This window comes from Oryctolagus cuniculus, chromosome 19 (assembly GCF_051225735.1).
Source record: "Oryctolagus cuniculus isolate XC-2025 breed Fujian yellow rabbit chromosome 19, ASM5122573v1, whole genome shotgun sequence".
In the NCBI taxonomy this organism is placed as follows: domain Eukaryota; kingdom Metazoa; phylum Chordata; class Mammalia; order Lagomorpha; family Leporidae; genus Oryctolagus; species Oryctolagus cuniculus.
The window spans coordinates 54719034-54734390 of record NC_142885.1 but is presented as its reverse complement, the minus strand read 5'-3'; the positions used below and the strand labels follow the sequence as shown (position 1 = coordinate 54734390).

Genomic DNA, 15357 nt, shown 5'->3' with positions numbered 1-15357 from the left:
TCTCTTCGTGAGTTTCTGTTTTTTCCTGTCTCTCTGTGAAACTTTTTAATGTGTGTATTTTTAGTTCTTTTGTTTTATTTTTTTCTATATCACCTTTAATTTTTAAACTTAGATCATGTGCCTTTGACATCAAGAAGCTTTTCCTCCCATGATAAGCAATATGAAACAGGCTAATAATCTTTCCCTTGTCACACAGGCCTTCAGATGGCTCTTTGGAGAGTAGGGTCTGGAAGCAGTTGTAGAGACAGGGCTGCTAAATTAAAGGGCATTGAAAAAGAATTTGAAGATAATCTGATTCTTCATCTTTGAAAAAAGATTTTTAATTTTTAAAGACTTATTTATTTGATAGGCAACATGACAGAGAGAAAAGAGAGAGAGAGATCGATCTTCTCCCCACTAGTTCACTCCCCAGATTGCTGCTCTGGACGAGGCTCAGCCAGACTGAAGCCAGAAGACTGGAACTATGTCCGGGTTTCTCATATGAGTGGTAGGAGCCCAGGTAGTGTGGGCCCTCATCCTCTTCTTGCCCAGGTGCATTAACAGGGAGCTAGATCAAAACGGAGCAGCTGCACCTGAACCATTACTCCAATGTAGGATTCCTAATGGATGCCAGATGTCACAAATGACAGCTTAACCTGCTTTACCGAACACTGGACCCCTGAGTCTTTATTTCTTACTTATAAATGCAGTCACTATCTAGATAGAATTCATTCTTTAAGGAATGAATAACATCAAAGAAGGATTTAGTTTCTGGATTTAGTTGAAATTTACAAAGACATTTTCTTTAAATACCAAAAATCTAGACTGTAATTTAGCAAAGTAATCGAACCAACACATTAAGAGGCTCAGATATAATTTTCCTTTATAATATGCAAAATATCTTTTTCTAATACATTTTTTCTTTATTTTAAGGTATATCTTTTGAAATAGTATGTGAATATGATACATAATTCAAAGCCTGTGAAAGGATAACCGTGTGAAAAGTCATTTGTGGCCCTGTCACCCTGCCATCCAATAATTCTTCCTGGAAGCAACCACTGATAACCAGTTTCTGGGGTTTCCTACTAGAAGTATGCTGCACATGAGAACATAAATACATGTGTGTGTGTGTGTGTGTGTGTGTTCTATAAATGCACATATAAACATTTCTCATACTCTCTGTACCTTGGTCTTTTTAACAAAATGTCAGGGAGTGGATTTGATGTTAGTAAACACAGAGCTGCCTTACTCTTCAGCTTCCTTCAAGTCTGCTGTGCCCAGAGCTGGTCAACTGCAGTGGCTGCTGTGAAAGGGATGAGGCTCCCCCTAGTGTTTCTATTCAGCCCTGGGAAATGTCCAATATTCTTTCTATTTCTATTCCAGTGCAGCTGTAGTCTTACTAATAATATGAGGGGAACATTATTAGTGCACAGTGGGGAAATACTTCACAGAAGAGAGCCCCATGTGGTAGGGCTTGTCTGTGGGGGTAAAGGAAACAAAGATGAGTCCTTTCTTCAAGTCTGACTCCTGTTCTGTCCTTTGCCGACCTGGTCTACAACCCCCTCCACTAGAGCATCTGATTTCTGTCACCACCAAGAAATCTGCCATGGAGGGTATGAAGTTAGATCTTTTACAAGCTTATTTAGGACCCAGAACTTAATTTTCAGAGGATGATAGATACTATCAACATTAATAATATCTTTTAAAAATAATTTCTTTTGTGGGGCCAGCGCTATGGCTCAGCAGGTTAACACCCTGGCCTGAAGCGCCAGCATCCCATATGGGTGCCAGTTCTAGTTCCAGCTGCTCCTCTTCCAATCCAGCTCTCTGCTATGGCCTGGGAAAGCAGTAGAAGATGGCCCAAGTGCTTGGGCCCCTGCACCCGTGTGGTAGACCTCTTGGCTCCTGGCTTCGGATGGAAGACCTCTCTCTCTGTCTCTATCTTTCTCTGTAACTCTGCCAGTCAAATAAATAAAAAAAATTTTTTTTAATAATATCTTAAGATCTAAAGTAACTTCACAATTCTCAATATCTTAAAAGAAAAACTCATCCACCTACACTAAATCTCCCCTGGAAGTATAGTGAACCTAATTTTAAGTTTAAAGCCTAGGATAGATTGAATAGGGGCTCATAGCGTCCTTCAGATTTCATTAAAGTTTTCCTAACCAATTTGGCAAATACTTAAGCTTTGAAAATATTCAATTCTGGCCGGCGCCACGGCTCAATAGGCTAATCCTCCGCCTGCGGCACCAGCACACCGGGTTCTAGTCCTGGTCGGGGTGCCGGATTCTGTCCCGGTTGCCCCTCTTCCAGGCCAGTTCTCTGCTGTGGCCCGGGAAGGCAGTGGAGGATGGCCCAGGTGCTTGGGCCCTGCACCCGCATGGGAGACCAGGAGAAGCACCTGGCTCCTGGCTTCGGATCAGTGCGCTGCGCCAGCCGCAGCGTGCCAGCCGCGGCGGCCATTGGAGGCTGAACCAACAGCAAAAGGAAGACCTTTCTCTCTGTCTCTCTCTCTCACTGTTCACTCTGCCTGTCAAAAAAAAAAAAAAAAAAAAAAATTCAATTCTAACTATAGTCACTACGACTCCACTATGAAGAAAATATTTCCATCTTACAGTCGAAAATAGGAGAGGATAGGCATAACGTTGGCACATCAGCTAACAAAATGAACAAAGTTAATGTTCATGGAATATTAGTAAACCTTAAGAAAGAAAACATTTTCAAAATACGAATCTTATCCTATCATGTTTTATTAGATTGTAGCTACCTAGATTATGGTTTCATTTTGATCACCAAACCACGTTAAGCCATAAGGACCTTTTAAACCAAGAACCTTCGGAAATTGGTGACAGATAACACTGTTAAGTGGGCATTGGGAGTACTAATAAAATTATTTGTTGTTGACTCTGACATAAAGATAAAAAATTATAAAGCTTAATGCCTGAAATTTTCAGTTTGTTCAGTAGTAGGAATCTGAAAGAATCCAAGTTCTCTTTTTTTTTTTTAAGATTTTTATTTATTTATTTGAAAGTCAGAGTTACACAGAGAAAGGAGAGGCAGAGAGAGAGAGGTCTTCCATTCGCTGGTTCACTCCCAATTGGCCGCAATGGACGGAGCTGCGCCGATCCGAAGCCGGGAGCCAGGAGCTTCTTCCGGGTCTCCCACGCGGGTGCAGGGCCCCTAGGACTTGGGCCATCTTCTACTGCTTTCCCAGGCCATAGCAGAGAGCTGGATCGGAAGAGGATGGGATGCCGGCACTTCCGGCCAGGGCGTTAACCTGCTGTGCCACAGCGCCGGCCCTCCAAGTTCTCTTGTGTAATATTATTTGGTGTAGTCATTTGCCCAAAAGGAAATGGGCTCTATATCTATAAATAGTACAAAGCAAACAAGAGTATTGATGTATTTAAGTTGATGTATTACTATACAAATATTACTTTTTCATATATTGCTGGAGCTATTCCATCCAGGAAGGAATTTCTGAAGCCTATTAAGGGCTCTCATATTAAATTCTGTTGATTGATCAGCACACGCAAAACAGAGGCAAGTGTCAGCTGATATATTTATCCAGTGCTCACTCAGTATGCCTGGGGATAGCTTTTAACTTGGAAAAAAAGTCTCATGCTGTTAAAAATGGAGAACTTCAACTCTTAGGGACAGTAATCTATATTCACATTAGATTAGGGAAGTGTTTCTGTGTCACAAAGAAACTTAAAGAACTACATGAACATGTGACCAATATGCTTTCAAAAAGCAAAAATATTTCCGGAGAAAACATAGCCTATCTGTAAGTAATTCATGTTCACTACAAGGAACATTTCTTTGGTAGCACTGGGGAGCACATTGTTTGCTGTGGAATTAATTCTACCCAAACGCTGAGTTTTCTAATTAGCAAATAATGTATATCATTGGTTGAAATACAAAGCTAAAAAGTTTCCCAGTCTCCCCCACTTAAAGTTCTCTGTGCAGTCAGAAACTTGACAGATTTTTTAAGGAACATTGTCCATGACAAGAGATACTACTCTGACCAATTTGCTAATCATACTAGAAAGCTGAGGTTCGTTCTTCCATCTGATTTTAAGGCAGAGTAAACTCAATGGTGCTTGTTTGTATTCACCTTTTCTCTAATTCCACCCAGTTATTACCAAGAGGAGCAGAAAACTGGCAGAGTAATTATGATAACAGTATGTAATGTTTATTCAGCATTTCTGTCTAACCTGGCACCACGCCGGGGACTTGGTATTATTTTATTTGTCCTTGTCATATTTTCCCCAACTTCAGAAGGGAAACAGAGGTCTGTTACTGCACAGCTAGTAAATTAGTAGGGCCAGAACTGAAATCCCTGGGTGACACTGGTTAGTGTCCTTAAGTACTATCCTCAATGGTTAAGAATAATGTGTGTGAGTACTTGGTAGGTTTGGAGAAGGCCTTTTTTAATGCTAATATTTGAAATCATCCTAAGCTTATATTAAAGGCTAGCCCAGCTTTTACTGTGTTTACTTGTTAGGCTTCAGGAATATCATGTGATTGGTAATATATGCAAATCTTTTGACAAGTAGTCCATGTGTTCTAACAGGTTTGACCATGCTATCAATTTATAACTCTTCTTAGAAACTTCCCTTTTGCCCAGTTTTCATTGTTTTTTTTTTTTTTTTTAAATCACCAAATCGTGTTACTAATGTTGTGTTTTGGTTTGTTTTTTACAGTGATCCTTTTCTGTATGGCTGCCCTAATATTTCCAATAGGATTTTACATCAATGAAGTCGGAGGTCAACCTTATAAATTACCCAACAACACAGTAGTTGGGTCTTCATATGTACTTTTTGTCTTATCAATTTTCTTTACAATAGTAGGACTTCTATTTGCTGGCAAAGTTTGTTTACCAGGCTGATGAATGTCTAAGTTGCTTGAGTCTCTTATTTTTTATTTTATTTTATTTTTTTATTTTTTGGAGGGTGGGGAGGACAAAGGCAAGGCATCTGAGCAGTCCTCTCATGGGAAGATGCTTAGATGCACCCGATGCTGAAAGGAGAGAATGCTTTTGATTTGTTCTCACTATGCACTTTGGATTTAAAAAAAGAAAATGAGAGCCTTTTTCATAACCAAATACAGACAATGTTGACTAAATCTCCTGAGCATATTCAGGCAGTCAGGTCTGCACTGTGATAGCAACCTAGTGAAGGAGAATGCTTTATTCTGAAAAGCACGTGGCCCTTTGTGACTCTGTTGTTCCGTTTTAACGTCTAGTGATTCATTTGAGGAAAAAAAAGTCTAAGTATTTATGAATCAAGGTGGACCGGAGGGATGCAAGAGAAGTTCATGTGGGGCTGGCCTCACCTCCTAAAAATTAGTGTTCACAACTTCCTTGTCATGGTTTCAGCCTTTGGCACCAGAATGGATTGCCGTTGCATTACTGCACCAAGAAGCCAATAGATCAAAACTTGTCTGCTAAAATGTATGTAAAAATTCTGAAATTCCCTATTCTCTGTGTACAAAAAACAAAAATCAAACACTAAGACACATGTTGTTTGGGTGGGTGGGTGGGTGAAATCTTCCTTATATTTATATAAATATATATATAATATATATATTTTGCTGATGCAGTATACAGTGTGTATATATGTGTGTGTGTGTGTGTATGTGTGTGTAAATTTATATATGCACACATGCAAACAGTTCCTGGAAGAGAACTCTGAATGCTTTGCTAGCAAAACACTGTGGTGTGCAAACCTAGAACTCAGTAGAAAAAAAGCCATTTATCTGAAGGCTGCATAGTGGAGAGAGTCTTCAGTTTACCTCATTCTTTGTAGCAGCCCTTGATTTTAACAGGTTTTTGTAATAGGTACAAATAATCCCATGCCTTTCTAGGTGCAATTTTAAGTTAAGCTAAAAATTCTTTGTAGGGTTAATTTATTTGTATATGATAGTAGAAGGTAAGATCTTGTCAAACCTTATGATTTGGGGAACCTGACACTATTTAAATTATTGGTAGTTGTTGTCTATTGTACAGAGATTCTTTTTTCTACTGGCTCGGTCTGTTACATTAATAATGCGTTTTATATGTTCAAGCACACAACTTTACATAAATACAAAGCTCACTAATAAATAGGCTATTTTTGGCATTTGCAACACTAATTTCACTCTGCCATAAAAGTTAAAACCTGTGTTCTTTTCATCTGTAAGCGCTATTAATACATGTCTACCAAAAACCTGAGCAATACAGTATTTTCTTTGTATGTTATCGGTATGCCTTTGTTTGCTAAAAAACTAAAGTTTTTCATTTACTTTAAAGGGCTGTACTAAACCCACAGCTTTTAAGTTTTTTCCTAAAAGAAGCATTTCAGCTAACCCTTGAATTCAAATAGTTTAAAATGCAGTATTTCTCTTCTCCACATTTCCATGCCTTCATGTCAATGCTTAGTTGTTTTTCCTGGTGAACTCTATAGAGAATCTCCTGTTGGAAATGTGGGGCAGGAAGGTGTTTTTTAGCCATGAAGCTAAGTTCTTCCTCTTCATAGTGAAATGGCAACCCAAATGTCCCTTCCAGTAGAATGAGAGTCCTGTGTAGCCCATGCTTCTCACAGGCAGAAGTGAGTGCACTGTTTAAGAAACTGCGCTATAATGTACGGAGCAGTCACTTTAGAGATGAGTCCTCCTCCTTAGATATTCCAAGTACAAAAAGGAGGAGTTTGATGTGTTTCACACTGGCTTGTTTGACACTCATCTATCTTACAGTTAATTCTGCAGTATTTTATTGTGAGAGAAAATCTCAGTGTTTTGGCTCACTGGGGAGTTGGGGAAAGAGGTGGACCCAGCCCTGTGGTGCATTCCTTGAGTGTTCTAGGGGAATATCATATTTTTCCTTGCCAGTGTAAAAGAAGCCTTTGGGAAATCCTAAGGGAGACTATTTTTTCCCCAAGTATTATGATATCTAGTCAATTCTAAGAATACCACTGGACATGTGCTACCGACATTTGGGTTTGCATTTTCCATTTTGATTGGATTAGTCTTCAGTCAAATGGTTCACTTTGAAGGAAAGCTTTGGTTGTCACCATTATACCACTGAGATTAAGTGTTAGCAAAGTATGGTTTAAATTAATTCGTGATATGACCAAGAGCTTTTCTCTTCCAAAAGATGAATTTTATTGTAAATAGTTTCTCAAAATATTTTTTAACTGGATCATGAGCATGGGGAGAGAAAGTTTCTCAGCTGCTAAGAATTTCCCCACTGTTTACTTCCTTCACTTACGGTGGTATTGCATATAAGATTACTAAATTTAAGGTTTTATTTGTATCTATTACCCAAACCATTAAGTTGTCTTTATTTTCATCACCATCTTGGAGGTCCAGTGCCTAAAGGGCTGATGGGAGGGGAAAGCTTCCTGTAGCCAGTCAGCACTCTAACCCAGGATTGAAACCATCCCATCAGGTAGTATGTGAAGTCAAGTCTTTGTATTCTTCCAGACCAAACAATGAAATGGACTCATTCATATAAATTTCTATAAATCCTGTAAGTGAAAAACTAGACAACTGTTAGCAGTTGCTTTTAAAAAGGTCACTATAGTAAGTACCACATAGTACAGTATTAATTTATAGCAGGAAATCATATCTTGTAAACTGTATATAAAACACTGTTTTATGGTGCAATCATTTGTCAAAACTTGTCTGTTACATTGTTTTTTTAGAGTGTGTGCATTACTCTCATACCTAAGAATATCACTGTAAAATCTGCTGAAAACTATTTTTAGGTTTTATTTGCACAAGACTGAATTAGTTTGAAATTTTTGGAAGCTCCTATTGAACATGCCTAAACATCTATAAACATGAAAAATCTTCAGTTCATTAAAAGCAAATGTTTCAGTATGATTCTTTCCAAAGGTAATCCATGTTCTATGTTGTTAATGTGTGTATGTAATTCTTCTGACTCTCCCACCTCTTATAAATCTATTTTGTTTCATTTGTTTTGTTTTTGAAGGATGGCTCTTTTTTTGTTTCTTTTTAATGTTCTAGATGACCAAAACACTTTATTGGTTTTTACACGTTCACCTAAAACTTTGATATCCCCACTTGATGTTCTGTGAATTTACTAATATCTTAAATGAAATAATAAATGGTCCTGGTGACAAACAATCTATTGACTTAGAGGAGAGGCCATGAAAAAGTATTGGAAACTAACTTTGCGTTTACTCTTACTATTATTTCTGCATCGTGGGCTTCTTGGGAAGAACATGTTGCATTTATTTTGTCTTTATTAAAAGACTACTAGCCACAAGTTACTATCAGTGTAATAACCGTTTTATCAGCCCACTTTGATCTTCTTTTAAAAATTAAATTTACATTTCCAATTCAAAATAGTAAACTGTCTTTCAGAAAATTTTTGAAGGATAAAAATACATGAAGGAAAAAAGTGGCCTGTGTAGGTAGAATTCCTTACACAGGACTTTTAGTTGTATCACCTCAAGAGATTTTAAAGTTTGTGATCAAGGTCTGTATATTTTCCCAAACTTTATTAAGAATTGTTTTCTAATTGGTTATAACATTTTTCAATTAATAGTTTCGAAACAAATTGTTAATACAACTGTACAAAATGAACATAATTTTCTTCACTTGTATTTTTGTTATTGAGCAAGTTTATCAAAATAAATTGTCTACTAAAGAAACTAAAAATGCTTCTATTACTTTAAGCTTTTACTTGAAATTTCTTACAGAGGTTTCACATGTTCACACACTGACACTTCCAACACCTCTTGGATTGGTTTTGTTAGCATTGCATTGGGTGGTATAGGGGAGAGGTGGTTCTCCCCATCCCTTCTTCCATTCCCCCATCTTAGCTGACCTCTGGAGAAGAGATGCCATTAATATTCTAGGACGTCGATTAGGCCATGTTTACCAGTAAGAGTCACTAAGCAATAAAAGCCCACACGCATACACATGACTCTCTTTTCGGCATCTTGCTTTTGTAATCTCAGAGAAACTGCTCCAAGCTCCCTCAGGCCAGACGTTTTTCCTTCTTTCTTGAACAGAGACCTAAATCCATCTTTGCTTCAGTCTTCTGTTTCTACTTTACTGCAGGTCAAAGGATCTTAGCTTCTAAGATTTTTTTTTTAAGAAAGCCTTTATTTAATAAATATAAATTTCATAGGGATAGCTTTTGGAATATAGCAGTTACCAAGATCTTAAAATACGTATTACAGGAGCAGTATAGAGGCCTTCAGGTTTTAGACTTATCCATGTGCTGTATCACAGCTTTATCATACCTCTCTGGAGGTATCAAGATTAGCCTGATAGTAAAGTATTTCCCCTTTGATGCTCTTTCTTCCTGTGGCCTACCCAGGAGCCTCATGGGGAATTGAGGGATGAGGAAATGGTAAGAGTTAAATACGCCTGGGTGCTGGGAAGTAAGGGTGTCTTCTCAGTGTGCTCACCCATCCTGGTTTGCCTGAGACGGGTCCCCCAGGACATGGGAGTTTAGGTGCTGTTAACTGAGCTAAGACCAGATTAGTGACCCTTTATTCACACATCCAATCTTGTCCCAATTTATAACACAGAATAGAGGTATTTGAAGGGTTCCTATCTGTAAGCATTGATGAGTAGGTTGGTTGATATTATAATAGTAGACGTCTTTTGAGCTTGTAAGGGTAGGTAGAACACTTTCTCTCTTTGGTAATACCTTCAGAAAAGAGAACAGATGACTTTAAAAACAGTAACGTGAGTTCAAAAATACCTTGTTTTAATGGCCTTCCATCTACTCTGTTCTAGCCATTATTTGAAATGATTACAGGAAAAGCACAAAGATTGGAAGAGTATGGATTTCTTTTATGCATAGTCAACTTTTCTGGGTCACAGTTACCCAGCAACAAAATTAAGGTAGTTATTTATAAATTATATTAAAGATAGCATAATGTTACATTGTTTTTTAGAGTTTAGTGCTTTTCTCAGGAGAATAAAATAGTGTAAGATGATAATTTCAAGCACACTGGTTTTCACACATCAGCCCCAATTCCAGTCACAGGCTAAGACCACCTAAGATGAAATTTCAAGAAGATTTTTTCATGTCCCTCAAAAAATTTTAGAGGTAGATGGAATTTTGTAAAAGTATGTGTCCATTTTCCAGATAAAGGAATTGAGGCCTCTGAAAGGCACAGTGACTTTGCCAAAGTCACACAGCTAGGTCTCAGCTGAGCCCTCAGCATAGCAAAGAATTTCATTGAAAAAAGAGCCTTGGACCTAGGAGAGGTGTCCATATCCTGTAACCATGTGCACCTGTCTTCCTTTAACTGATATCCATCCACTTTAGTCCATCCAAATTCTGCCAAAATAGTCACTGTAAAAGAAAGCATATGGGGCCAGCACCGAGGCTCACTTGGTTAATCCTCCGCCTGCGGCGCTGACATCCCATATGGGCGCCAGGTTCTAGTCCCGGTTGCTCCTCTTCCAGTCCAGCTCTCTGCTGTGACCCAGGAAGGCAGTGGAGGATGGCCCAAGTGCTTATGTCCCTGCACCCGCATGGGAGACCAGGAGGAAGCAAATGGCTCCTGGCTTCAGATCGGTGCAGCGCCAGCCATAGTGGCCATTTGGGGAGTGAACCAGTGGAAGGAAGACCTTTCTCTCGGTCCCTCTCACTGTCTATAACTCTGTCAAATTAAAAAAAAATACAATTTTCTATTTTACAGTTCTTTCATCCCCACTGTCCATAGGATGAAGTCCAAAATCCTTTAAGTTGGCATTGAAAACTTCCTGATCTGGCTTCAAACTCTCTCCAGTCTTAATTTCCTACTGCTGTCTCTTCCCCTTTTACTGCCAACCAGCCCATTGCCCAGTATCTCACTACAGCTCGTGGCTGTGTTGATACCACCTCCTCCTGCGGTTTTTCCTTAATCCTGCCCCACATTTGAAATGTATCTCATCTTTTGTACTTTGTGATTCTTTTGCTTCTGTCTCTCTAACAGAACTTACTAAAAGGAAATAGACTGCCTGGATTCACATCTCAATTCTACAGTTCCAGCTCCCTGAACCTTGGTTTTTTCATCTGTAGAATGGGGCCTGTCTTACAGGTTTATTGTTGATTTAAGTAAGGTAAAGAATCTGGCACATATTAAGCATTCAGATGTTAGTCACTGCTATTATTATTACTAAACATTTCTCTATAACTACATTATAAACTCTGAAAGGCAAGGGATATGGCTTTCTCAAATTCCTTGAGACCTAGCACTGTATTTTACACATTGAATTGAATTCTAAAAATTAAATCTGGAGCTATGTGATAAAAGGAAGTTATTAAACTGTATTTCCTGGAGATTTGAAAACCCCGGTCACCTATTTGGCAGAACTGTTTCCATGAAATTCTTCCCAAAGACAGAGGCTTGCCTAATTTCCTGTTAAGTATTAGTTTAATATGTGAGTTTCATTGACCTCCTTAGGATTTCCCGGTGGACTCAAGAACCCTTACTACTGAATTCATAGCACTCCAATATTGCTTATACAGGGAGGACCAGGATGATGCAAGCACTCTGTTTATCCAGAGAGAACTCTCTGTAGGCTTTGTCAAGCTTGCGAGTTCTCTGCTGTCTTGAAGCCATACATTCGGTATGTTTTGCAAAGACTTGGTTCTGCCAAGATGGTTTTAATTATTTCTGCTAAAAGGAAGGGACTCAAACATTTGAACTCATTTTAAGATGTGATTGTCCCCAACTGGCCATTTTATGGCACTTGTGTAAATATTGCCAATGTATTTGGTCACTATTAAAGTGATCTCAATTATCCGTCAGAGCAAGTCAGTAAAATAAATACTGTGTCTTTGGCACTCAGATTGTCTGAGACAATTCAGATATTTCCTTAAGAGCTCTCTTACATTCCTTTGTTCTCTATGATTTAGGCAAACACAGGTGAAGATCCAAAGAAAATCTTCATTCATTGATAAATTGCTAAATCCACAGATCTAAGAAATCTTAATTACCTTCTACATATTCTGGTAATTTAGTTTGTGAGTAGCAAAAGGCAATCTCACCCTTACCCACCTGCACAACTCTAATATGTTACCCCGTTTTTGCTTTCAGAGTCATCAGTGGCTTTCTTGTCCTAAGTCTGTTGTGGAGGAGAAAGTTATCATGACTCTAAACTGGACAGAAGGACTTCCTTTTTAAAATAATATATGTCTGTAAAAGTTTTTTAAAAAGCAAGAATACAAAAAATTAAAAGTTCCCTCCCCCCACAGTATAATTTCCAGATAATTAACAATTTATTGGGTATTCCAACAGACATTTCAGTGTTCACTTTTTTTTTTTTAAGAGGTAGATTTACAGACAGAGGGAGAGACAGAAAGGTCTTCCTTCTGTTGGTTCACTCCCCAGTTGGCCGCAACAGCCGGAGCTGCACCAGTCCTAAGACAGGAGCCAGGTGCTTCCTCCCAGTCTTCCACGTGGGTGCAGGGGCCCAAGCAGTTGGGCCATCTTCTGCTTTCCCACGCCATAGCAGAGAGCTGGATTGGAAGAGGAGCAGCCGGGACTAGAACTGGTGCTCATATGGGATGCCAGTGCCGCAGGTGGAGGGTTAACCTACTGCACCATGGCAGCCCCTCAGTGTTCACTCTTTTTTTTTTTTTTTGACAGAGTGGACAGAGAGAGAGACAGAGAGAAAGGTCTTCCTTTGCCGTTGGTTCACCCTCCAATGGCCACCGCGGCCGGCGCACTGCGCTGATCTAAAGCCAGGAGCCAGGTGCTTCTCCTGGTCTCCCATGGGGTGCAGGGCCCAAGCACTTGGGCCATCCTCCACTGCACTCCCTGGCCACAGCAGAGAGCTGGCCTGGAAGAGGGGCAACCGGGACAGAATCCGGCGCCCCGACCAGGACTAGAACCCGGTGTGCCGGCGCCACTAGGCGGAGGATTAGCCTATTGAGCCGCAGTGCCGGCCTCAGTGTTCACTTTAACAAAAGCAAGATAATAGTTACAAACATACACACCACATTTCTTTATTTTTTAATAATTTTTGACAGCAATTTTTCTGTGTTAGTAAATACAGAGCTTCCTTATTTTTGGGTACATATATATACATCTATGCATACATATATACACACATGTAAAAATACAAGGACAATTAAAAAAGCTACTCTAAATGGAATTAACATTTTTTGATAATAAAACATTTTGAAATCCATGAACATTCACAATACACATTTTTCGTGAATTTTTGAAGACCCCTTATATGTATGAATTTCAAAATGTTTCTGCACCAAAGCAAACTTACCTCTTAATTTTACTTTCCACAGACTTTCTGAAGTACCCATATATATATAGATATAAATAGATGTATTCTTCGTATTTTATTGTACATTTGTCTCCAGATTTTTGCTATTACAAATGATGCTGCTATGAGCTTAAAAAATTTCTCAAATAATCATGACAACTTGACATCATTATTGAGGCATATAAACCACTCTGTTAAGACAATCAAATTTTCAAAAGTGTTGTGATTAAATGAATAGTGACACTCAATAAGTTTAGAGAAATAAATATTAAATTTGTGTGCTACATGCTTTTCCATATGTCTTAATGAATCCTCTTCCTATGAAGTAAGAGGTGGTATTTTATAGACCAGGAAGCTAAGGATCAAAAAGGTGAACAGCTTACCCAGTGGGGTTCTCTAGCTAATAACTGGTGAATCTAGATTTCAAACTTAGGTTCCCTGACTTGAGATCTAGGACTCCTGCTGTCCCACATTGTCAGTTTGGCTAGTCTAAAGGAAATAAAAATAGCTTGTCCCAGTTGCATGATTCCTTGGCTCAAACATGAGCAGCTAAATCTATGGTTTGCTTCTTCTGGATGTGGAATGCAAATAACCATAAAAGCAGTCCCTACTTAAAAACAACTTGTGAATAATACCTACTTTGTTAACAGAAAGTAACAATAAGAAAAAACTACTTAAGTTTGTGTTTAATCTTCCATCGATTCACCTCTCACTGTCAGGCCTTCTCTATTGATTTTACTGGGCCCTTGCAGGATTTGAGTTTGCAGGAAGATCTCCCTAAAGAAACTACTCCCTACCCCTCTCCCATGGCATTTAAAAATCAAGCAGATCCCTCCTGCCATGTTGCTAGAAAATGTATTGGTTATTAGGGTACCATTAGGTTGTGCAGTGATCCATAGCTCAGAAATCAGGAAGGGCCCTCCAGTTGTTTGTCAGCTGTCTTCCCATCACTCCTGAGACATCGGTTGTCCCAGAATGCTGCCGAAGTTTCACTATGCCCATCCCACCTTGGAGCGTGATAAACTTTGTAGGGCTGGGAACTCCTATGCCTGTGGATTCTCCCTGGGTGCATCAAGGACCTCTGGGTGTTACCATCTCACCACAGTGTCGCTTCTGGCAAGTGCTGAGCAGGCCTCTGCTCCCTTTAATTTTCAGATCTCTGACTTCTTGATGTCTATTTGGGAAAATATCCCCTTCTCTTTGGCTTCCTTCAGAGGCATGTTTGCCTAGCACTTATGTCCCCTTCTTTGGATTAAAAAAAAAAAAGATTTTTTTTCTTTTGGAAAACTGCTCTTTTCCTACCTCCATGCCATATGGTTTCATGGGCTAATTTAACCTTCTGGTTCCAGAACTGGATACAAGCCACTTGGCCAATCAGATTCATCGTGATTGATTCAGGAGTAAGCATGGCATGTGATCAAACCAAACCTGGAACTTTGCTGGAATTTGAGGAAAACAGGTGTTCTTCCTTAAGGATTGCTAATTATTAAGGGGAAAGTTTGATGCTGCTGATGTTCAGGTTTGTCAGATTAAGAGCTCACCTAAGAATCAAACCATCACAGAAAAAAAAAAAAAGCTGAGAAATGGAGACAATTTTATTAACATTTTAGCCATTGTGTCTAGCCATGCCAGAAATCAGAGCTATTCCTGGACTTTTCTGTTATTTGAGCAAATAAACTATTGTTTTTCCTTAAGCCAATTTGAGTTGGATTTTTGTTACTAACTGAAAGACTCTTCATACACTTGCACTTTCCTCTTGACATCAACACATTCCTCACCTCCCCTACTTTGGCATGTCACTTTAATCTTTTAGTTAGCTTAGGGCTTTTACAAAAGACAAAAAGCTATTAACTTGAGGTTGCTTCCTCTCAACCCAAAGAAAAGCACCTGCTCCTACTTTGAAATGAAGGAAAGAAAGAAAAAAGCACAAATTGATATGTAAAAAAGGATATCTCACCATTCTCCTGGGAAATGGGACCAAGTAAGAGCTCCTAAATATAAGAAGAGATGAGGCGATTCTGATCAGTCTCAATATCTTAAGGTAAGAAATTCCTCTGTGCTCTGATACCTAATGGGGTTGGTTGATCATGGCCTATACTCAGGAGTGAGTTAAGAAAAGCAGTACCCATAGGTTTTTTT

General features: G+C 39.0%; 2 protein-coding genes across 5 annotated transcripts in view; both read left to right on the top strand.

Moving 5' to 3' along the window:
* Positions 1 to 8643, top strand: part of MOSMO (modulator of smoothened) — a 64746-nt gene extending 56103 nt beyond the window's left edge. The window contains exon 3 of the mRNA XM_002711817.6: positions 4683 to 8643. Within this exon, the coding sequence (XP_002711863.1) occupies positions 4683 to 4867 (185 nt within the window). The 3' untranslated portion in view covers positions 4868 to 8643. The remainder of the gene's footprint in view (positions 1 to 4682) is intronic.
* Positions 8644 to 9169: 526 nt separating this feature from the next.
* The window catches only part of VWA3A (von Willebrand factor A domain containing 3A), a 64247-nt gene continuing 58059 nt past the window's right edge, over positions 9170 to 15357 (top strand). For 2 of the 4 annotated variants that reach the window (XM_089321564.1, XM_089321563.1), the window contains exon 1: positions 9938 to 15259. The gene's annotated coding sequence lies outside the window, so the exon portion shown is untranslated. Of the gene's footprint in view, positions 9844 to 9933; positions 15260 to 15357 lie in introns of those variants that run through there. The other 2 variants (XM_089321559.1, XM_070064611.2) reach the window with 2 other exon arrangements.